We start from the raw sequence: 24,379 nt of genomic DNA on the forward strand, positions 1-24,379 counted from the left end.
TGGAGAAAACTGCTCTGGCCCCTTCCAGGCAGCCAGTTTGTGTGCACAATGTTCTCTAAAGCTGTCCAGGTTTCCTAAGGTGGAAGGCCTGGGACGTAGCCCAGAAACCACTCACCCTATGAGAGGACGTCATTTATCTGTGGTCACTTATTACAGGCTGCTTGGCAGATGAAGAATGACCCTGACTTGCCAAAAGAATCAAAGTCAGACTAGACGACCCAGTGGAGAAGCTTGTTGCCCAGCGCTGGGCTTGGATTTAGGCAAGTGCATTCAGTCATTTTACAATCAAGTTCGACTCTTCATGACCTCATGTGGAGTTTTCTTGGCAAAGATACTGGAGTGGCTTGGCTTTTCCTTCTCTAGTATATTTTATAGGTGAGGAAATGGAGGCAAATAGGATTAAATCACTTGCCCAGGGTTGCACAGCCATTAAGGGTCTGAGGCCAGATTTGAACTCAGGAAAATGAGTCTTCCTCATTTCCGATAGTGCCCTATCCACTGAGCCACCTAGCTACCCTAGGCACCCTCCTGCTCCTAGGCAGGGGTAAGTATGCATCAAAGCAGGATCATACATGGAAGCTGCATGTGACTCATCTAACCCCCTCATTTTATAGAGCAGGAAATGCAGACCCAGAGAAGTTAAAATGCTCCTCCTACCCAGGCATATAGCTGGTAATCAACCGAGTTTGGCTTTGAAGCCAGATTCAGAGGGTCCCCTTCAAAATCTGAGCAGCTGGCTTCATATAGTGGCTCTATCACATCTGCCCATGCCCCTTCTATCTGATTCACTGAACAAGGTGTGAGTCCTATTATAAAAGCTTCATAAGGGGCTACAATAATGAGAAAAGCACAGGACTTGTGACAGAGGGTGGTGGGAGAAGGAAGGAAATCCAGACAGCACAAGGACACAGGGAGAGAGAGGTGAGATCACCCTCAGGAAACTTTTAGGAGGTTAATATAGCATAGTAGATGAAGGTTAACAGCATAGAAATAGAACCTATGTGATACTTTCACCTAAGGTTAGCCTGAAGATCACAGGGTTATAGGAACCATTGAGGGAATCTTGCTCAAATCCTTTAGTTTACAGATAAGGAAACTTAGGCCCAGAAAATTGTACAACAACCCTAAAGTGACAGAAAATAAGTGTCAAAGCCAAGTCTAGAAACCAGGTCTTTTAATTTGATGTTCTTTTCACCACAAAATTGTGGACCTTAAGATAGGAATTCTTGACCTTTTATTTTTATTGAAGTAATGTTTATTTTGGTTGATAGAAATAATGAATCCTATGGGAGAGTATGGGAATATGTCTATATTGTGTTGACATGAGTCACTTTAACACTTTGGCAAAGCCTACGAGCTATTGTAGTTACATGCATAACTGCAAGAAATGCTGAATTTCCAAGATTAGTATGAATAAAGATGTAGTCTTTAATCCCATCTTAGTTCATGGGCCCCCTGAAATCTGACTACAGACTCCCTCAGATCTAACCATAGAACCCTTGAGAGTCTGTGGAACTTATCTTAAGAAATTCTGCATTAAAATACCTTCCTAGAGCTGGGTTTTAATTTATTCATCTCCAGGAAAGGGAGAGGAAAAGAAGAGGTCTCACATGAAGGCAAAGGAAACAGAGGCATTCACATATGAGGCAGAAGATCCAGAGAAATAACACATAAACAGAACCTGTAATATCTCTCTTGCCTACCAAGCAGTATGATTGCTCTGGACCCACAGTCCATTGGAAGAGTCATTCTAATTGAACCAGACATTCTGGGCCATGATTCATCTTCTTAGGGAAAGTCTGAGGGGATTTTGCTGCCCATTGCTTCCTAACATGAACCTGGCCTGCTGTAGGAGAGAGAGATACTTTGGAATGATCAATCCATTTCTAGTATGGGCTCCAAGGCAGTCTGGCACTGAAGGCTTTGTTCTGAGAAGGTCTTTAATACACAGAGTATTTACTTTCCAGCTTCCTGAGAACTCTGTGTTGCAATATGAAATGTGAATGCCCCAGTTCCTGGGCAGCCCATGGCCAATAATGAGTTCCAGATGGCAGTTTTGAAGAAAGACAGTGCGAGAGCTTCCCCAGCTCCATCCTATTTTGGTCTTTTGAAAGTTTCTGAAATGGACGGATCTTAAAGAGCAAAGCAAAGGTCTAAGGAATGATAATAATCCTAGCTGACATTTATATGGCATTTTATGGGCATTACCTCATTTGATCCTCAGAGTGACCCTGTGATCCAAGAATCACTGGCTCCTTTTGTTGGTGTTGTTCTGGACCTCTGATTTCATCAGCACAGTTTACTCCCTGTGTGGAAGCTCTGTCTACCAATGCAGATCACCAACGCTTTCTCAAATTACAGTCTTAGGGTAATTCCAGGGAGGGCAATAAAAAGTCATGGAATATGCCCAAGGTCACAAGGCCAAAGTGTATCAGAGACAGGACTTGAACCCAAATCTTCTTGACTCTGAGACAAGCTCTCTATTACCCCATGCTGTTTTTTTTATTCACAGCTAACAATAGAGATAGAGACTCTGCCTGCAATCTCAATGCCAGAGGAAACTTCTCCCCTCTGCCAATGCAGATTGGCATCTGTTATGCAATGTATAACCTTTCAGAGTTACCTGGAGCTTGAGGAATTAAATTGCTTGCCCAAGTTCACACAGCTAGGTTAAAGGTGTTTGAATGTAGGTCTTCCAGACTTTCAGGCCAGGTCTCTCCTGATATTGCCAAAGGCTGTTTTTCCTCATAGAAGGAGCAACATGACCTAGAGTATAAAAAGCTAGGAACTAGGAAGACCTGAACTCAAGTCTTGCCTCTATAAATACCTGGGAAAGTCATTTAGTTCTCTCTCTCTCTCTCTCTCTCTCTCTCTCTCTCTCTCTCTCTCTCTCTCTCTCTCTGTCTCTCTCTCTCTCACTCTGCGTGTGTGTGTGTGTGTGTGTGTGTGTGTGTGTGTCTATCTGTCAGTCTGTCTCTGTCTCTATGTCTCTTACCCTCCCTTTTCCTCCCTCCCCCTCCTCCTCTCTAGGTAATGCTCTAAGACCAGGTTGCAGAGAAGGTGCATTATTAGAGAGGGTTTCAACATTTAGGAGTTCCCTATACCAATGAAATCACATGTTTAATCTCTAGCCACACACACACACACACACACACACACACACACACACACACACGCTATCCTCTTAACTGGGAGCAAGGGAAAGGTTAGAAACATCATGAATTATAGCTAGGATTATCCTACTCTTTGCCAACATAACTGTTTGCTTAAGGAATGCCTTTTGCCTTGATTATAGCTGAGTGGGGAGAAAATGGGTTTACATTAAGCAAGGATGTTTAAATTTCAAAATATGCCCCCAAATTCAGTCCTTATTTTGATTTAGTGAGGGCCTCTGGGACATGGATATGGACATGCATGGATCTCACGTGATATGGCTCTGTTTTAAGAGGATGGATTTTAAGGCATTTCTTTTAATGGAATCATCTGTGACTTGTTTATTGAAATAATGCACCCTACGGCAGAATACGGGAACTTGTTTATTCACAAGCCTTTCTGAAAAAGCCATGCCCAAAATGTTATTTTTCTCTCCTGAGAGGCATAACTGATTGCAATTTTGTTTCTCAAGTCTTTGGATTTCTTTTTTTTAAAAAGAAACCACAACACAGCCCCCTGGTTGCCAACATTCAGAACTGCGAGACTTTGAAGTTTCTTCTAAACATTGTGAGCTGATCATTGACAAATGAGTTGGCTGTTTTTTAAGGGCTCTGTTGAGGCATTTCTCCTCCTTGCCTGTACTGATCAATGGCTTTCCAGGGGCTTGAAAATGTCCAGGTAGCTTTGAAAGCATTAGTTCTACTCTCCAAATAACTCGAGAGTAATGCCTCACTCTGCAAAGAGAATAAAGAGGAACTGCTGAACTTTGAAGTCAGAGCTCTCAATTTTGGGAATTTCTTTAACTTTGTGAATTTCAGTAGTTGATTTAGAGTTAGGAAGACCTGAGGTCAAATCTCACTTTAGACTTTAACCATATAGTTACACGACTCCAGGGCACGTTGCCTTTCTGCCTCAGTTTGCTTATTGATGACATGTGGGGAATAGTAGTACCTGGTGCACGAGGCTGTTGTGAGGTTCAAATGACTTGACCGATTCGTTGCAGATTTAACAATTACATAAACACTAATTGTTGTGTTTGTGGTTGTTTTGAGGCTGCTGTGGTCAATGGAGTGCAGGACTTGAAGATAGGAGGACCTTAGTACAAATCCTGCCTCAGACACTTACTAATTATGTGACATTGGTGGAAGTCATTTTACTACTTCATCTATAGAAGAAACAGACTGGATTCAATCCTACTGTAGCTGAAAAATCTATGACTGTATATGATCCTGAAAAACTCACGATTTGGGGAGATAAAAGTTGGTGGCTATTGTGTGATACATGTATAAATACACACACACATGCATATGTACATGCATGCATATACATATACACACATATATGAGTTGGTGCTATTATTAGAATTTTTGAGAAGAATTATTGTTCTTCTATAATGTCCTCACATATGTCAGTAAAAAAGTCTAGAAAACCCTGGATTTTTGAAGTCTCTGCTAGCAGAAGAAAAACACTAGCCCATCCTACTACACTGGAAAGGATTCACACACTTTAACTACAATTAAGTGATTTTATTTTTTGAGGATCAGCTTTTGAAGATAGTTAACTGCATACAGATGCTCAACAAACATGGGCCATGATGAGGTCTGGCCATGGAAACACATAAAACAAAGAACAATACAAGGTGGGCCTTAGTCCTTTGTGTCCTTCTTCTGCTTCTTCACTCATGATTAGTAGGATGGCAGCAAAAGGAGACAAAGGGTGCTAAGAATCCCAAAGATATTACCCTGTTACTGAATGTGAAATACTTGACTCATTTTCCCACTGTAGAAACTAATTGTATCAGCTTTGTCATCCAAGTCATAAATGAAACCAGAAGATACAAGCAAGTTGTAGTTGAATGAAAGGATATTTCTGATCAGGGGACACTACTTTAACTACACAAGAGACGGAGAAGATCACAAAAGATAAAAGGTAATTTTAAGCACATGAAATTGAAAAGATTTTGCATGAACAAAAGCAGGTTTAACATAAGAAGGGAAATGATGAATTAGGGAAAAAATCTTTGCATTTAATATCCAAGATATATATGTATATTTATGTGTGTGTGTATATAATGGAACTTACACAAATACAGAAAAAAATCCAATCCTTAATAGATTAGTAGTAAAAGGACATGAATAAGTAATAAATCAATTTTAATAAGAAAATAGAAGTAAAAACAACTCTGAGGTTTTACCTAAACTTAACAAGTTGGAAAAGATGTGAAGAGTTAGAAAGAATCAGTGTTGGAAATAGTCGAGAGCTGTGGAAAGACAGCTATGTTAGTACATTCTTGGTAGTCCGGTGACTTCATCTAACTCTTCTAGAAAGTAATTCATAATCATGCTAAGAAAGTGACTAAATGTCCAGATCTTTGCATGCCAAGGAGGTCCAAGACAGAGAGACAGATTGAATATTTGTCAAAATATTGTCAAAGTAACACTTTTCTTCCCTGTGTGACAGCAAATAAATGGACATAAGATAGATAGCTATGAATTGGAGAATGGCTAAGCAAGGTGTGAATGTTGTGGAATAGCACTCTAGTACAATGAAATAATGAGCACAGAAGCTGCAGAGAAGCCTAAAAGCAGTTTGGCACATTGGATGGAGATGACCCAAGAGTCAGGATGCAGTTGTTCAGCCATTTCAGTCTTGTCTGACTCATCATGACCCCTTTTGGGCTCTTCTTGGTAAAGATACTGAAGTGGTTTGCCATTTTTCTCCAGCTCATTTTATAGATAAGGAAACTGAGATAAACAGGGTTAAGTGACTTGCTTAGGGTCACACAGCTACTAGGTGTCTGAAGCCATATTTGAACTTAGGTCCACCTGATTCCAGACCTGTCACTCTACTCACTGTGCCACCTGAAAAGTCAGGATGACCTAGTTTCAAGTCCTGCCACTGACGTTGTGTGACCAGGGTCAAGTCACTTACCTTTTTAATGCCTCAGACAAGTCTTTAAGAATATTAATTATTGAGTAGGTGCTTATCTGAATGGGTTGAGAGAAACTCACTGACAGTTCACTATCACGTCACCTCTGGCCATAGATTCTCTTCTGTTAGAAGAAAAAAGTGAATTTTGCTCTGCTTCCTTAAGTGTTTGGAGCCCCTGATAGAGGGGATTCACAGATAGTGCGAGAGGCAAAGTGGACAGAGTGCTGTACATGGAGTTAGGAGACGGGTTTAAATCCTGTCTCAAGAAATGACTAGCTGTGTGACTTTAGGCAAGCAATTTAACCTCTCCGAGCTTCAGCTTTGTAATCTGTAAAACCAGGATAAGAGTAGCACTTTCCTCCCAATGCTGTTGGGAAGACCAAACAGCTTTATATATCAAAAGCAATTTACAAACCATTAAGTGCTCTAGAGGTGTGAATTGCAATCATCATCATCCATCTTGGTGTATCATGGGGATTTGTGTTTTCCCATATTTGTTTGCAGCATATCCATGATCTACAAAGCTTTCTGAGATTTTGTCCAATCTACCTACTGCCTGTGTCCCTGGTCAAGGCACTTAATGCCTTTGACCAGTTTTTTTTTTTCATCTTCTCTAATATAGGGACAATAGTATCATAACTCCAGTATCTATATCACATGGTTATTTTGAGTAAAAAGTGAGGTAATATCTATAATAAATGTCAGTTGTTTTGTGGTAACTATGATGATAAATGTCATTTGAGTAGAACACAGATTGGTCTAACTTGGTGCCCAAGGCAATCAGGGGAGAGAACAGGGATAGGAATGGGGTAGAGGATAGATGTCTCTAGTGATAAAGACAGAGTCTTAGCAGGTATGGAATGGAAGAGAAGAAAAAGAATGGTTGTCAACAAGGGAAAAGAGCCAAAAATAACCCCTTTTGTCACAATGCAAGTGAAAGTAGAATTATTAGCCTAAAATATGTGGCTGAATCTCATAACTCAGAGTTGGAAGGTCATCCAATTGAACTTGTACCTTAACAGAAATCCCTGCTACTTTGCCAACTATGAGTCATCTAGCATTCAGTTGAAGATGTAATTCTACTTTTGCTTGAAGAGAATGTGTTCAAATAAATTGTTATTTAATAGGAGTAGAGCTTTTCTGTTAGTCAACAACAAAGTAAAACATTCACAGCATTGAATGAAGATGGTTTAATGAACAAGCAGTTGAACTGAAATGAATACCATAGGGACATATGCAGCATGAGCCCCCACCAGCAGCAAAGTAGAAATTCTAGTTGGCATGGAGAGCAGGTGAAAAGAAGGGAGAAAGAAAGAGGATAATCAGGGAAGAACAATAATCGAAAAGTGAAAACTTCCATGGAACACGTGAATCATGGGTATGGCACAGTCAAATAAGTGAAATCCTAGTTCCCAGCATCTAATCTAGAAAAAAAAGCACTGTCCAGAAGCCCATAGTCTTCAGGATATAGGGAAAATTGCAATTATTCCTCAGAATTTCAATCCATCTTCACATCTCCCCCACACTGTTAACTTAATGTCATTTTTAATGCATTATGCATTGTGTTCTGTTCCATTTCTGCTATGTGATATTTTTTTCTTCTTTTAAAATAATCCAGTGATGATTCTTAGCTTGACAAGTAAAGGAAGCCTTTTGCTATTATTGTTGTATGTCCTCTGAAAAATAGCAAAGAAAGAGGAAACATAGATCCTAGAGTTCACCAAGGAGTTCGACATGCAATGTTTTTCCTTGGCTAATCAAAGGGACCTTACTAATGGAAACTACTCAGACTTAGTCCTTGAAAATATATTTCTTGCAAAAAGCAAGTGACAAAACAGGGGATAAAAGAGGCTGCAAAATAAAAAAAAAAGGCAACTTGACCACATAAAATTAAAACTCTTGTGCACACATGCAATCAATGTGGCAATGATAAGAAGGGGCATGATTGGAACAAGTCTTTGTACTTATATTTTATAATACATGTAGCATTGATGTTATATGTATATAAATATCAATATACAATATATAACATATTATATACCATAATATATATTTTAGAGCAATAATCAGAAGTAAAAGTCTAATATCCAAGATATATAAAGAATACCCTCCAAGTCACACAGACTCTCAACCTTAGTGTCATCGTTGACTTTTCACTCATTCATTCACTTTCCAGATCTCATAAGTCTGGTCTCTTTTTTTAACCTTCACCATCTCTCATATACAACTTTTCCCTGTTCAGTCACAGCCAAGCTCAGTCCCTCACTAACTGTTGCCTAGACCATTTAAATAGCTTCCTAACTGGATACCCTAGCTCAATTCTTTACCCCCTCCAAATTCATCCTCCACTCAGCTACTAAAATACTTTTTTTTCTAAGAAGTAAGTCTGACTACGTCACTCCCCTAACGAATAAAATCCAGGGGCTCTCTATTGCCTTTAAGAAAAAAAAATGGGGCAGTTAGGTGGTGCAGTGGATTGAGCACTGGCCCTGAAGAAAGTAGGACCTGAGTTCAAATCTGGCCTCAGACCAAACACTTGACAATAGCTTTGTGATGCTGGGCAAGTCACTTAACTCCAATTGCTTAAAAAAAAAGAAAGAAAAAAATGTTTTATTTTTGGCTTTTAGAGCTCTCTACAACATGTTCCCTTCTTATATTTCTAGTATTCCTACACTTTATTCCTCCCCAAATACTCTCTAATCCTGGGGCTCTTTCTAAACAATACTCTGTCTCCCATTGCATTGGCTTTTCTTCAAGCCTGAAATCCTCAGCCTCTTCATCTCCACCTATTAAGTTTTCCTGACTTCCTTCAAGAATAAGATCAAATCTTACCTTCTTCTGTAGGATGTCTTTCCACATCCCCACAGTTACTATTGGCTTCTCTTCTAAGATTAACTTCAATATACTCTGTATATATCTCATGTATGCCTGAGTTTTACATGCTTTCTCCACCACTAAAATGTGAACTCCTTATGCTGTGACCCTTTTTGCCTAGCACTTAGCACACTGCTTGACACATAATTACTGTTTAATATACATTTGCTGACTAACAGAAATAATGATGGTGATAATAATAGCTATATATGTATATATATTTGTATTATATATATGTGTGTGTATATACTACATGTAGCACGTACAAGGAGATATATTTATACACACACACATAGAGAGAGAGGTGGATAGATAGGGGTGTGTGTGTGTGCGTGTGTGTGTGTGCATGTTTATACTGCCTTAAGTTTGAAAAACATATTGAAAATATTATCTAATTTTACCCTCACAACAACTCAGTAAGGTAGGTGTTATGGTTATCCTGATTTTACAAAAGAAGAAACTCAGGCAGACAGAGGAATAAGTTATTTACACGGCTAGTTAGTGTCTGAGGCTGGATTTGAATTCAGTTCTTCCTAACTGCAGTTTGAAAACTCTTTCAATTAAGCCAAGAACCATTCCAAAATAGAGAAGTAGTGAAAATATATACTTCATTTCCCAAAATTTGGAATTACATGCTATTAACAAGCACATAAACACTTGTTCTGCATCACTAATGATAAGATAAATAAAAATTAAAACACATCATGGAATTCACTTCACACTTAAAAATCTAGAAAATAAAGATGACAAAAACAAAAATAAGTAAATACTGAAGGATCTGTAGAAAGATAAGAACAATAATATACTACTGTTAGATCTCACAACTGGTTCAACTATCTAGGAAAACAAATTTGGACTCAATGCTCTGCATTCTAATGGAATGTTCTTATCACGTGACCTGAAAATCTCACATTTAGGGAAATACTGTAGGGAGAACAAACATAGAAAAAGTTCAACATATAACAAAATTTTCAGAGTAGAATTTTTTTTTGTAGTAGAACAAAAGGAAACCACATTAACATGAATTAATTGAGAAATGGCTGAAGAAATTATCACATTTGAAGATAATGGTATCATGGAGTAAGAAATGAAAAATATGAGGAATTCCTAGAAACACAGGAAAGCATGTGTCAACTGTTGCAGGATGAATTTAATACAACCAAGAAAAATGATATGCTCAATGGCTATCATTATGTAAATGAAAAGAAAAAAACTGAACGAAATGGAAGGTGGGTAATTATAATTACCAGCCAACTCTAGAATGTCCACATCATGGGATATATTACCTGTGCCAATTGCTTTTACTTAATTGTTTTCATTTGTTAGAAGGCAAGTTTAACTAAGTGATGGGTGGCTGGGGAAAATTCACAAATGACTGGCATAAAACCAAAAGGAATCTGTAAAAACAAGTTAACAAAAATGAAAGGGACCGCCCTAGCAATTCACATCTATATTTCATGTATTTTCATGTCTAAAGGCAGAGTCTATAAGCCAGTAGGACACTCACTTTATTTTCTAGTTCTTATTGATAATAATGTTAACCTAGAGAATTGTTTGCTTTAAATGTTTGACGAAGCATTTTTATTTGCAGAATAGTAGCTTGACTTTTTTGTTTTTTGAGTTAGGCCAGGTGTATCTAAATTTTCGTCCTGCCCAATGAATTAATATGATGGATTTAATATATTCTGAACTCAAGCAAAGTAAAATGGAATTAATTAGTGCCTCCTGTTGTAATTATGATCAAGCAAAAATATTTAGAATTTTATATGCTTGAAGTACAACACAGATTGGAAAAGTGAGACAGCTGGACTCATTGGCCTCTGAAGTCTTCTCCACTTCTGGAGCTATGGAGAGAAAGTTACACATATGAGGTTATGAAGGTCAATCTTGATTGACCTTGTGATGCTCTGACTTGTGATTTCTCCTCATCGATTTTTCTATTTCCAGTTTCTCTTACAGTCCAAGTGAGGGAATTTGTATTCCTAAGGGAAATCAACATAACTAGGGTTCATACAATTTCCCTGGCATGTCACCCTCCCCGAATCAAGATGACTCATAGTCATCTGAAGCTGCTGATAGAGTAGAGAAATCACGGATTCTCCCCACTGCCATAGCCCTGAACCAAAATCTGGGAGCAGCTTGCATTTCAAGGAACATTTACCACCCTGCATTGGCTGCATGGCCATTTTTGTTTCTGGTATTCTAGTCTGTTGGTTATATCCTTGGATGAGAAAACAAGAGATATTGGTTTAGGTCATAATGAATTGAATCTTGAGCCAAAAAATTAATTTCTTTCTACTTCAGGTTCTATGCCCAATAAATGAAGAAACTTCCTCACCAAACTGGCAGGATGTCAACACAAATGAGGTAAAAGGAGCACTTGGACCTCAGAGAAATAAATGGTATTATCAATACAAACTCCTGCCGTTACTAGTTGAATTATTATCTGTATCATATGAACTTCTCAGAAGAAGCTGTGTAGGAGAGTGATTTCCAGGAGACAAATAAAGGATTTAATCGCTGTCCCAGCAGTAAGAGATGAGGAGATTCAATAAATTCCACTTGGAGAACTAAACAAACCTTCACGTTTTAGTAAGAACATTGAGAATTTGGATAGCAGGATGGCCCAGGTGATGAAGGACCTTGAGTATGTTCCATATAAAGATCATTTGAATAAATCATGCATGTTTAGCCCCAAAAGAGATTCCTTTGGGGTGCGTGTGTGTGTGTGTGTGTGTGTGTGTGTGTGCGCGCGTGCACATGTGTGCATGTGTGCATGTGCACGTGTGCGCTGTTTTCTAAATGTGAAGTCAGCAGCCCCAAGACATCATGGGTTTCCTTTTATTTAAGCAAGGGCTAGATAACTATGCATAGGGCATGTTACAGAAAAGGTGCTTGTTCAGTCTTGGGTTGGCCTCTGAGGTTTCTTGCACTTCAGGGGTTCTGTTGGTCTACTCATTTTCACTCAAATCTAATTCGGATTTATTCTTTTGATGGATAGGTGCATTAGACCAAAGTTCATCGTTTTCAGAAGTCACTATCTTTAAAAAAAAAGATCCATTTAAAAACAAAGGAATTGAAATAACACAATTGCTAGCAAGACTAAGTCTATATACTATATAACTAGCAATGGTGCAAAATCTTTCTTTTGGAAAAGTATAAGGAAACTAAGATAATCAAGGGGCAAAATAATAGTGATTGCAAATTGAAAATTCATTCTCTGAGATTAATAATATTAATAATAACAATAATATAGAATCTTCTTGGCTTGACCAGTTCTGATCAGGGAATGGATTCTAAGTTAGTGAGACATTTACAAATATCTGTTCCTGTCCACCTAGTTAGTGTCTCATATGACTACATGCCAGTGCTGACAAGATGACTGCTTACTGAGTTTAGGTTTGAGATACGTGGGAATGAAAGCTTTCACTGAACCTGTGACCTTGGGCTTGTCAGCAGAATCCTCTAGATCTTTTGGCCATGGTGCTAAAATAATAACAAAAATTTACACTGGCTTGGATTTCAAGGTTTTCTATAATGCATTCTTACCTTACCTGTCCGTCTAGGTGTCCTTACATTTGACTAAACTCATTCTAAATTCTATCCAGATTAGTCCCATAAACTGTCCCACAAACATGTTTTGTGCTCTGTGACTCCTTATTCCCTTCTCCTAGAATGTTCTTCCTTATTCACTTTACCAATGCAATGTCTAACCATCCTTCCAAGATGAAGGTATCATAAATCTAGAGCTGGGAGGCTCCTTGCAGACTGTCTAGTCCAACTCCATTTTATGGACAAGGATCTTGAAATACAGATTATACAGCAAGTTGATCACACAGATTGTGCCAGAGCTGGGATCTGAAACTAGACCACTGGGCTTCGAACGTGTCTCCTTCCACCACATTGCACAGTCTCTCAATAATAATAACAACAATCGTCATTTACACATCATTAAAAAAAAGCCCCAAATCTAAATTAGGTCTCTCCCATTGCAATGTGTGACCCTCCAAAGCCTCCCTGAAATCCAGGCCTCCTCTTTTCTCGGCCTCTGCACTTCTAGGCCCTCCCAGCCCACTCAAGCCTCAACCACAGATTGAGTCATATTACTTGTTACTTAGTTTCTGTTCCTCTTGCCTGTGGACAGGAAGTAGCTATTACGTTTTTGTGTTTTCCAGGGATGTCATTGTCCTGGATGCATAATAGAAGCATCTTTTAAAAAATGTTCATAGGTTGATTATGCCAAGTACCTTCAGGGATAGTAAAATAAATAGTAGATTTGGAATCAAAGGCCCTGTGTCTAAATCCCAGATTTGCCACTCATGAGTTGATTGAACTTGGGCAAGTTATTGTACTTTCCTAATCCTTAATATGCCATCTATGAAATGGATTCCTTGGACCAATTTATATCTATGTTTTGTTGTTCGTTTATTTCAGTTGTGTCTGACTGACTCCATGTTTGGAGTTTTCTTGGCGAAGATATTGGGATGGTTTGCTATTTCCTTTTCCAACTCATTTGACAGATGAAGAACTGAGGCAAACACGTTTAAGTTACTTTCCCAGGATCACAGAGCTTGTAAGTATCTGAGGCCAGATTTGAACTCTGGAAGATGATTCCTCCTGGTTTCCAGTCCAGAGCTCTATCCACTGTGCCACCTAGCTCTCACTGCTGTTAACCTGGGGCATATGTGTGGCACAGTGGACTCCAGTTCTGGAGGCAGGACTTTGAACGTGAGTTCAAGGTCAGCCTCAGATACTTAGTAGCTGTGTGACCCTGGGCCATTCACTTAAATCTGTTTGCCTCAATTTCATCATTTGTAAAACAAGCTGAAGAAGGAAATGGTAAACTGCTTTGGTATTCTTTGCCAAGAAAACTCCAAATGTGGTCAAGAAGAGTTGGACACAAATGAAAATGACTCAACAACAACAACAACAACTATTATCCTAACATGATTGTGGGAGAAAATCATTGGGATCATGTATTTATCCCTTCCTCTCTCATTCCCACCACTTCATGTTTTGGCACTGAGCTAAATTATGGGGTAAATTATGTTGAGGAAGCCAATGGTTCATGTTCGACTTCTGAGCTAGTCCACTCTTCCCTTTGCCCGATCTTATCACAACTCTGAAAGCCCCAATATAAATCAGAGACACTACCTAACTCTCCCAGGGGAAAACTTGAAACTTGTCTATCCTAGATAAACCATTCTTATAGAGGCTTTCTTTTAATTGAAAGGCTTCCTGAGTACGAGAGCTGGCTACTTCTCACATTGGACTAATCAAGTCAGGCCATATTTTCTGGCTGAAATTCCAAGAGTAATTTGAGTCTAATTTCCTCACATTCTATCCCGTTCAAAAATTTACATTTTCCAATTAGCTGGCTTGGAATTACCCTTCCAGGGTTATCCAAATATGGGCATTTTCATAGAAACAAATCATCAAGGCCTAGTGCAGATATTTTGACATGCCTTTCCTGTATGGAGAATCAAATAGTGCCACCTTCTAAAATGAGACTGCCATGAAAGAAATCCTGAGCTCTTTAAGATGCTGAACTGGCATAGGCAAAAATCACCCCAGGCAAAGACTATAATTGGCTTTACTTGGATGAACCTTACTTAATCTTTACATTTATTTTGGCTTCTCTTACAGCCTCACAGTCTTTTTTTTTTTTATCTTACTATTTTGAGTGACATTTCTACTTAGTGGGATAAACAATGGAAATAGATTCTTCTGTTGTAGTCAATGCATTAAATATTTTTGTCAGCATGGTTATTTATGCCCAAACACCTTTTAGCAACTGATTTCCAGACTCTCCTTGATTTCATACCTAACCACTACAAGGCTGGCATTACAGCAGATTTTATAGCTAGAAAAGAGTCTCCTAATATCACAATGGGAGGGAACCTCAGAAGTCATAAATATTTAATTAAGAATGCCCTCCAAAATATTTCCAACAAGTGGACATTCATTCTTTGCTTGAAGACTTCGAATGAGAGGGAACCCAGTGTGTCATGAAACATTTCATTCTATTTGTGGACGCTTGGATGGTGAAGAAGTTTTCCCTCTATCCAAACAAGATAATCCTTGGTGTGGTGTTTATGTATTACTCCTAGTTCTTCCCTCTGGGACCAAACAGAGCAATACTGATTCCTCTTTCACGTACCAACTCTTAAAACGCGGGAAACAGATATATCTGTTGGTATACCAAGAGGACATTTGGAATATTCCATCCACAATCATAGGAGTCACCTAGCAATTGTATTTGGTTGCTAAGACAACCAAAAGCTTCACACTGAGTGAGCTGTGGCTCAGTTAAACTTTATGTTAACTCACTGGGGAAAAAACACGCCTTATTTTAGGACTTTGAAAGTAAAATGGAATTAATGTATTGTTTTTTTTCTCAAGTGATTACTTGATGTTACTGATCCTATTATTCATAGATTGTCTGCTTGAAATTTGTATTTTCTCTGATCTAGTAATACTGTTACATATTACGAAAGGTGGATGTTGGCTACCTAAACAATAATGCCAGATCTAACACATATTGTAATTTTGAAGAGAGATGCATGTTATTTCTCATTGATGATGTGTATAATTTAGGCCAAAGAGATTCAGATGATCTAGTCTGAAATGATCTAACATATATTTGGCATCTGAAATATTGAAACTGGTGAAATACCGTGCCTTTAGTCTGCACATTCAGTAATGGTAGAGGGGATGTTCATAAGCACCAGATGTCCACATGGTGATTTACCACAAGTCTAAAGGCATCCTTGGCTGCAGAAAGAGATTTTTCTAGTGTCTAGAAAGAGAAAGACTCATCATTATCTTTTCAAATATGGTAGTCATCCCTACCAGAACTGCTGTGCAATCTACTGTACAATCTACGATCTACAATCTACTTTGATTAAATAAAACTAGAGTTGTTGCAAGTTACACTAAGGTAAATGGTTTATTTTCTTCAGATACCTAGCATTGCTTTGCACATGGAGTCAGAATTCAGAGTAAGCAAGTGCTAAATCATATTCATGGGAGAAAAGAATCACTTGCAGTGATTCCCAAAGTGGGTGATACTACCCCCTGGGGGCACTGGAATGATACAGGTATGTGGTAGTAGCCTCAGATGCAATTGTACACTTAATATGAGACTTCTTTCCTAGTTCACAAGATTTCCAGGAGGGCACTGAGTAATTTTTTTGAGGGGGCAATAGGCCAAATAAATTTGGGAACTCCTGAGTCATGGATCAATTGGATTCAAATATCATAACCCAATGTCATTCCTTGTGTTGTGATATCTCCTACCTTTAACTTAGTTTTATTTAGTTACAGGGAAATAAATAACTTTAGAATTATAGCAAAAAAGAAATGCTTTATTTCTCTTTTGTGCAGTCTCCCTTTAGGTGTGGAATATTATCTCTATGTTGGGGTATGGATTAAAATTTGCATATGTACGGACTTTAACACAACATACAATTGGTTGAGTTGTTGCCATGGTGAAGGATGAGGCCATTAAACAAGTAGGTCTCTGAAGCTTCACAAAAATTCTACCCATCTGAAGCACTAGATTTACTATATAGAGTAAAGTAATAAAGACAATACATAATCATAATAAAGCAAATGTCTGTCACTGTTTTTGAAAGCACTTTTCAGAAATTATTTCATTTGTTCTTCACAACAACCTCTTTAGACAACAGCTACAGAATAATTGTGCTCATTTTACAGCTGAGCCAAGGTTAATGATTTGCCCAGCATTTCATAACTTGTAAATAAATATCTGGGATGGAATTAAAATCCAGGTCTTCCTGGCTCTTCAGCCAGCATTCTATCTAATACAAAAGATACTAGGCAGGGTTGTTTAGGTAACCTAAACATTGGCAATATTTTAATGTGCTTCCAAGAGCTTGCCTTATGTTGTATTTGTAGGGAGAAGAAAAGAGCTAGTTCCAAGCACACAAATGCTACAAAATGGTAAGGACACATAGAATCAGAATTTTAGAGCCAAGAGTAACAACTGACATCATTTAGTCCAATTTTCTTATTTGTGGATGAAGAAGTAGAAATCTAACTAAGTTAAGTAGCTTAGCAAAACTGGAACGAGTTACTTTGTGAGTTAGTAAGGGATGACTTCTTGTTTGCCTTGCTGGAGAGGGGAGTCAAGTTGAAATATGGGTGAGATGGGATGGCCTTTGAATTCACTTCCAACTCAAGATTGATTTCATGACTTGTTTAGGACCATGCAGGCAGAAGTGAGTGATTGAGTCCCTGCTTCTAGGTTAGTTGCAGGAAATCTCAATGCTGTTATCATCTATGTCACAATATTCTGGAAAAAGCAGCTTCCTACCCACTTCATTCCTTTGTCACTTTGAACTTTTTCTATGACTTTTCCTTGATTTTCAATGCCACCTCTCATTTTGATTACAGCATCACTTTCAAATACCAGCCCCTTGCCCACTTATTATTTGCTGCTTTTGGCAGTCAGGAACAATTTCCACACACCTTGAAGTCATCAATTTAAACTAATTTAGGTGACCTCCCAGACCCTCATTGTCCTGAAAAGTTATAGGCTTTTCCCCCTACTGAACTGACTAGACAGCTTAATTTCATGAAGACACAACCATGGCCTCTTGTAGTTTGCATCTCAAGGATGCCAAACAACCAGGTGCAAAATGAAGCTGAGTCAACCAAATTCCTAGATACTTTTCTATATATGATACCAAATAACCAGTTTAATTAATATCTTCTTCCTAACCGCACTCAACAAGCCTGCTGTTTGGGCACCAAGAAGACATGGCTTCAGTTTCTTCATTTATTTTGATTTGCTGAGGAGCAAATTTGGAAAACAATGCAAGAATCCTGGTCATCAAGTCACCAGTTAAGCTAGCCTCTCCTACCACTATGAACGCTAGAGCTAGGTAACAATTCATAGTAACTGCAATTTTTCATGGGAAGAGTTTGGAAGTTTATTGTTCTGCTCTGTGACTGCACCATGACTTCAAAAATATTACCTAGTGTATATAAGATGAAGAAAATTTATTTTGAAGGTTTCCATTGTATTTTAACTAATAAACTCTAATTCCATATATTTGTACTATCAGTCTGAAAAGGTTACTTATGCTTAGGTCAAAAGAATGTCCAACGATGATGTGTATAAAAAGTTTTGTAGCCAAGTATGCTACACAATTTAGCCATAATTGTTATTATTATCAAAGAAAAATTGTACACTCATTTGAACACGTTAAAGCTTTCTTGGAGTTAGAGTTAATTTTTTTCTCTTTTTTTATAAAGAAAAAAAAATCTGCTCAAATTTAACTTTAAAAGATGTGACCCAGTTACTAAATTCTGAAGGGTAAGGTTTACTTTAATTTAGGCTTATTAGAGAACCCCATGAGAATCCTCATCAATATGCATGCATTAGCTATCAACTAAATTAAGAATAATTGTCTTTGGGATTATTACACTTATGCACCCAAATGGCCATTTTTTCACTTAAAACACAACACAAATAATTTTATAATTTCACTAATAGAATTACTAGGAAAATAAAATCACATTTTCTAATAGCAATCTTCCAAGGTACAATGTGAAAGGTATCAAGATTTAATGGAACCCAGGGAGAAGAAACCCCCCCCCAACAATTTTTGCAGTTAGGCCCAAACTACAATTCCTAGCAGAAGGAATAAGTTCTTAAAGTTTTCTTGAATCTTTCTATAGAGGAAGAAACAAAAGGTATGTTGGTTCTGGCAGCTTACCTCATGAAGTGTATGAAACCTCTCAGTAGGAACTATGTGATTGGAGGTATTGTAACAAATTGTACTCTGTTGTTGTTCACCCCCTACCTTCTACTGCAAACAAGGGATTGCCTAGAACTTATAGAGTGGTTTCCAGGTGTATGCTGATAAATAATAAATAATCATCTGAGAGAACTAGCAGAAAAGGACGGGAGGACAATATTATCATTACTTGAGGCATATGAGATTACACACAGGCACACACACACACCCTATGTATCTAGCTTTGTCACATCTGGATTGCCACTTGTGTGTCCTGGGCACCATTTTCCCTAAGACAAAAGAATAATTACAATCCTGCTTGCTTTTGAAGACACTACAAAACCCATGACATGTTTCCATCCGATTTTCCTTCTAAAGGAACAGAGAAGTCAGAGGACATGCCCTTGACATTCTTGAAAAAGGCACCCCCTGATTATTCCAACTAACAGGACCATTCCAGGATCTCCCAGAAGACCCTTTCACCCTCCAGGTAAACCAGAGATTCTTATTTCATTGGGTCTTCACCCCAAGCAGGCATTCAAACAAAAAAAAGGACCCCAGAGGACAGGCTTAGCCTACCAACAGGAACAATGCACAGGGGATGCTTTTCCAGACTGACATGCAAGGGGGAGGTTTATTATGGCCTTCCCTCCCGGGGAGGAGCTATTAAACACGCAATGATCATCAGCAACAAGAGGTAAAGAGAGAGTGAAATGGCTTAACGTACACACAGCCCGCTCCATACCGGAGAGGAGTCTCCAAGCTGCGGCTGGTGCTCTCTGAGGGCCAGGCTGAAGCTCACTGCCCCCACGGCCACGCTGGACGCCCCCAGCCCTATCTCCAGCACAGAGAGCACCAGCAGGCTCCCAATGATCTGGCCGCTGGTGCACATCCTTCCTCGGTCATCATTCCTTCCAGATCAGCCTGGGAAACAAACCATCCACCTTCTGTCTTCCGCTCTCCCCGTGCACTCCCCTCTCTCCCCCTAGCAGACCCCCCAAAACTTTTTTTCCCCTTTCTTCACCAGTTTAGCATTTTCCAGCAGGTATGCGGGTCCCAGAGACGGAAGCGAGGTTCTCTGGACGGGACCAAAGCACCCAGGGCACCTCCTGGCACGTTCAAAGTGCCAAAGGACAAAGGATTTCCTTCTGCTCCAGGGCTGAAGGCAAGCTGAAGTGGAGGGAAGGAAAGATAGAGGGGAGATGCTGCAAAAGTAACCTCTTCTCAAGAGGATGGCCGCTTAGAGCTTAGTCTTTTTGTCAGGGATGCGCTCACCCGGGCGCTGTCCAGGGTGCTGCTGCGTCCAAAGTCCCTGCGGGAAACCTGCACGCCCCCTCTCTTGTAAGCTGGCTTTTTCTCCGTCCCGTGTCTTCCAGCACTTCGGGCTTTCTTGATTCTTTTCCCGAGCCTAGGGGTTTTGTCTTCTGCTGGGGGTGTGTGTGTGTGGGGAGACGAGTGGGAGGGCTCACTCTCTTCTTTCTGCTTCCTCTCTGCCTCGTCTCCCTTTGTTACTGTCGTAATAGAAAAGCGGCTCAGTCCTTCTATCTCCGCTTCCGTCTCTCTTCCAGGCAGATTACATTCAGCACCACACTCCTCACAGTTGCTGTGTCTCAGAAAAAGTCGACCTTGTCTGATTGCCCCTTTCTGTCTCTGTTTCCTCTTCTTCTCCTTCTTCCTCCCCCTCACCGCCACCCTCTTCTTCCTCCCCTTCTCTTTTTGTCTTGTTCTTGCTCATCGCAGTGACCTCATTGGAATTTAGGAGGTTGATGGAGGAGGGAAAAAGACAGATATATATGTATATGTTTAGAGCCAATACCCTAGCTGGCCTTTGCTCAGCCCCGCCCAGGGACCCTAATGAACTGCAAGAGGACCAAGATGCACCTTTCCCCTCCCCCTCCCCCCTTTAGCATTCTCTTTGGGAAAGGAGAAAATACACCTACAGAGTCAAAGCTCTTTTTTCTCAAAACTTTCTGAGGAGGGGGGAGGGAGTGGGGAGGAGTGTGTCAAGGGAGAGAGTAGAGAATATGGAGAAGGCTACCGAGCCTAAAAGACAAAAGGGCATAGTTATAGAAATACTTCCACTTCCTAGTGGAATACTATCCACTTCCTAGAAGGGATAAGGCTCTTCTTCAGCCCAAAGACCCTCTTAGTCCAGAGAAGTCTGTCAAGTCAGAATTAAGGTGAACATTTTATTCTTAGGATTTTTTACTAGGTGATACTGGGAAAGGATGAACTTGCTTATTCTGTCCTACTCACCCTCTGGGATGGTATGGTTGAGTCCCAAAAGGTATCAGATGAAGCATTTCATTCATTCCAGTCAGTAGCCAGCCTTAGACAGAGCAGTGATGGGCTCATTGGGTTCTCACTGTAATTTACAAGATATGTTTCAAAATTTTTGAAAAAGACATTGATCAAAGAAAACAAGCGCTCTCACACACACACACACACACACACACACACACACACACACACAGACTCAAACTTGGCTTATCCAGAACCTGCTCAAAATAGCGATTCAGAGCACTGAATGAAGCACTATAGTCCAGCTAGTAATATTGTTTCCATGATTTGCATGCAAGGTTCATGTGGCACATCAGTCTTCTGAAAATCACTGTGTATAGTCACCATGTTCATTTCTTGGTTTCTAATTCAATGAAATATTCATATTTTCCAAAGGGAGAGTATCTAGAATACGGGTGAGGAAGCTGCGACCTCGAGTCCACATGTGGCCTTCTAGGTCTTTGGGTGTGGCCTTTTAACTGAAGCGAAATTTTATAGAACAAATCTTTTATATTAAATTAAGGGGATTTGTTCTGCGACATTTAGATTTAGTTAAAGGGCCACACTTGAGGACCTAGAGGGCCAAATGTGGCTTTGAGGCAGCAGGTTCTCCACCCCTCATCCAGAAAGTTAGTTTGCTTCTCAGACCCCAATCATACAGATACAAGGTGTCCCAAAATTCTTGATTTAAAACTGCACTAACACTTTTGGAACATCTTGTGCATACTCCTGCTTCCCCCTTCCAAGTCCTAACAGCTGTTAGTGCCAAGTCATCTCCAAACAAGAGAAAGTATGACATATTCTTCATAACTTCTCCTGTTTAGCTACAGCAGGGGCATTGCCAGCTGTTAGGACATGGAAGAATAAAAGCTAGAGTTGAGAAAAAGATAAGCCCCTTTCTCTCTTTCTCTCTCTGTCTATCTCTGTCTCTCTGTCTCTGTCTCTCTCTCACACACACAAATATACACAAAGTCTTGTATTTCCAGTTCCTTCCAATCAGTTCTGTGCCCTAACAGACCTAAAACTTTATCCACAAAATCACTGAATTCATCCTATTTCTCTAGAAAAATGATAAAATACTCACTTCGCCCCTTTTCCTGGCACTAATCACTGTTGTATTTTTTTAAAATTACTTTTCTTCTCAGTAGAAGAGCCAGAAATACATTATAAACTGTTTGATTAAATTAAGTAATAATTGCAGAAACCTAAGTAACTGTGATGTGATTATGAAGTGGGGTTTGTTGGTCTAATATTGCATACAGCTATTATTATTCCTATTTCAGAGATGAGAAAACTAGCTTAGACAGGTTAAAAGACTTGAGGGTAGGAATTGTTTTTGTTTTTGTCACAGCATCCTCAGATCTTAGCACAATACCTGGTACATAGTATACACTTAACACATGCTTGTTAAGTTGTTTCATGTTAGGAGAAGATTTGCATTTGGAGGGGAAAACAATGAGCATATTGATGAATTATAGTTCCATTTCTATTTCTAGGCTAATTATATTCATTTAGCAGAAGCCTCATATTAGACATGTAAGCCCATCCACATATTGACATTGCCTGGATCCCTGGATGAAATCAAGATTTGTGAAGTTCAAATTCACTTATTGAAATGGAGACAGGTTTTCATTGATACACGGACTTTCTTTTGAATTGTAGGTAGGATATAATATAGCTTAATGCATTTTAAAAATGTTGAGAATACACATAAAGATATTCTGGGACCAGTTCTGTTCTACCAACTACGCTACCGGGTATCTCATTAGATAACACAAAGATTTATTAAGTCCAACTTAAGGATAGTTGACATCTTTCTTTAATCATAGTAATCAAGAGTGAACATGTGTCGTGCAAGGTACGCTAGCTTTCCCAATATAGTGTTGCTTCTTGGATAACTACATAATAAAAGCATCTCTTAGAGAACAGTTCGTCTTGAAAAAGATATGAGGATTTCAATGGACTCCTTTTAATATAAATCAGCAACATCATATGCCAGCTAAGTGACGGAATCCTGTGTTTTACTGACAGAAGTTGAATTCCCAGGAATAGGGGGAATAGTAGTGCCCCCAAACCAATTCACTCTGATAGACTCAGTTCTGGGTACCACATTGTAGGGAAAGTATCAATAAACACAAAAGGGTAATCAGGAGCATGGAGGGTCTTACGTTATTATTATGTAGGGCTCAGTTGAAGTACGTAGAAATGTTTGGTCTGGCCTCCAAAACAGACCAAGGGAATACACAATGGCTACCTTCCAATATTTGCTGAGTTTTCATGTGAAGCAGGCATTGGAATTGGATAATTTTGCCCCAGAGGGCAGAACTAAGAATGATAGTAAAAGTTACAAAGTCACAGACAGGCTTAATATTGGAAGAACAAAACTTATTAAAAGTTATATCATCTCAAAATGGAATAGGATGCTGAAGAAAGTACTAAATTTCTCCTCATTGGTGGTCTCCAGTTAAAGCCTGGATAAATAATTGTCCAGCATAGCTTGGCTCTGAATTCCCATGAAACACTGAAATGCTATGATTTAGTAACAAAGAAGAAATAATACAAAGTATGTTCTTTGTTTACCAATGGCTGAGATTCTAGTATGATGTCTGTGAACCCTGAAATTGTAGAGTTGTGTAAGACTTACATGCAAAGATCCATTCATGAGATTCAGTGACTGATGGATCAGTACGTGCACACATATATCAAGGGTTTCAAGTTGAAAGTCAAATCAGAAATGCCTGGAAAGTCTCAAGCTTGCCATCTGCTGGCTTTTCAGTGCATAAGTAAAAAAAAAAAATGTGACCTCAGTGTATTTCTTAGGAAACTGATGATGCAATCAGAATTCTCTCACATTGCTTTCTCCTGACAACAGTTAATAGCCCAAAGGAAATAAATGGTTCTCATACTGTCCACTGACCAATTAAACAAGTTTCCAATCAGTGAGACTATGGGAAAGTACTTTTTTTCTCCAGGCAAAGGAAATAAAAAAGGCAAGGTCAGAGAATGGCTCCAATATACCTTTCCAAACCTTGTCTGACATTACTCTACTCAATGCATTTGTCATTGTAACCGATCTTGACTATCTGTTCCAAGGATTCAAAAATGCTATTTTCTTCTGTGTCCCTGAATTTTCAAAGGCAAATTTTCCATGAATGAAATGTACTCTCCTGTTAAAATTTCAATTTAAAGGATTACAAATCCTTTCCTTTCAAGACTCAATCTAAATGCCACCTTCTCCACGATCCTTTCTTTCTCTACCAATCTTCTCAGCAAAACATGTTCTCTATTGCCTCAAATATTCCTAGAGTAATTTACCTGTATCCTGCAAATTCAAAATTTACTAAACACTTGCTATGGGCAAGACATTGTGTAAT

General features: G+C 39.1%; 1 protein-coding gene across 1 annotated transcript in view; it reads right to left on the bottom strand.

Annotated features, from left to right (window-relative positions):
* Window positions 1–20,467, bottom strand: part of TMEM196 (transmembrane protein 196) — a 66,406-nt gene extending 45,939 nt beyond the window's left edge. The window contains exon 1 of the mRNA XM_021000097.2: window positions 19,453–20,467. Coding sequence (XP_020855756.1) covers window positions 19,453–19,617 — 165 coding nt within the window. The 5' untranslated portion in view covers window positions 19,618–20,467. The remainder of the gene's footprint in view (window positions 1–19,452) is intronic.
* Window positions 20,468–24,379: the final 3,912 nt, after the last annotated feature.

This window comes from Phascolarctos cinereus, unplaced genomic scaffold, assembly GCF_003287225.1.
Source record: "Phascolarctos cinereus isolate Bilbo 61053 unplaced genomic scaffold, phaCin_HiC Scaffold_1;HRSCAF=81, whole genome shotgun sequence".
In the NCBI taxonomy this organism is placed as follows: Eukaryota; Metazoa; Chordata; class Mammalia; order Diprotodontia; family Phascolarctidae; genus Phascolarctos; species Phascolarctos cinereus.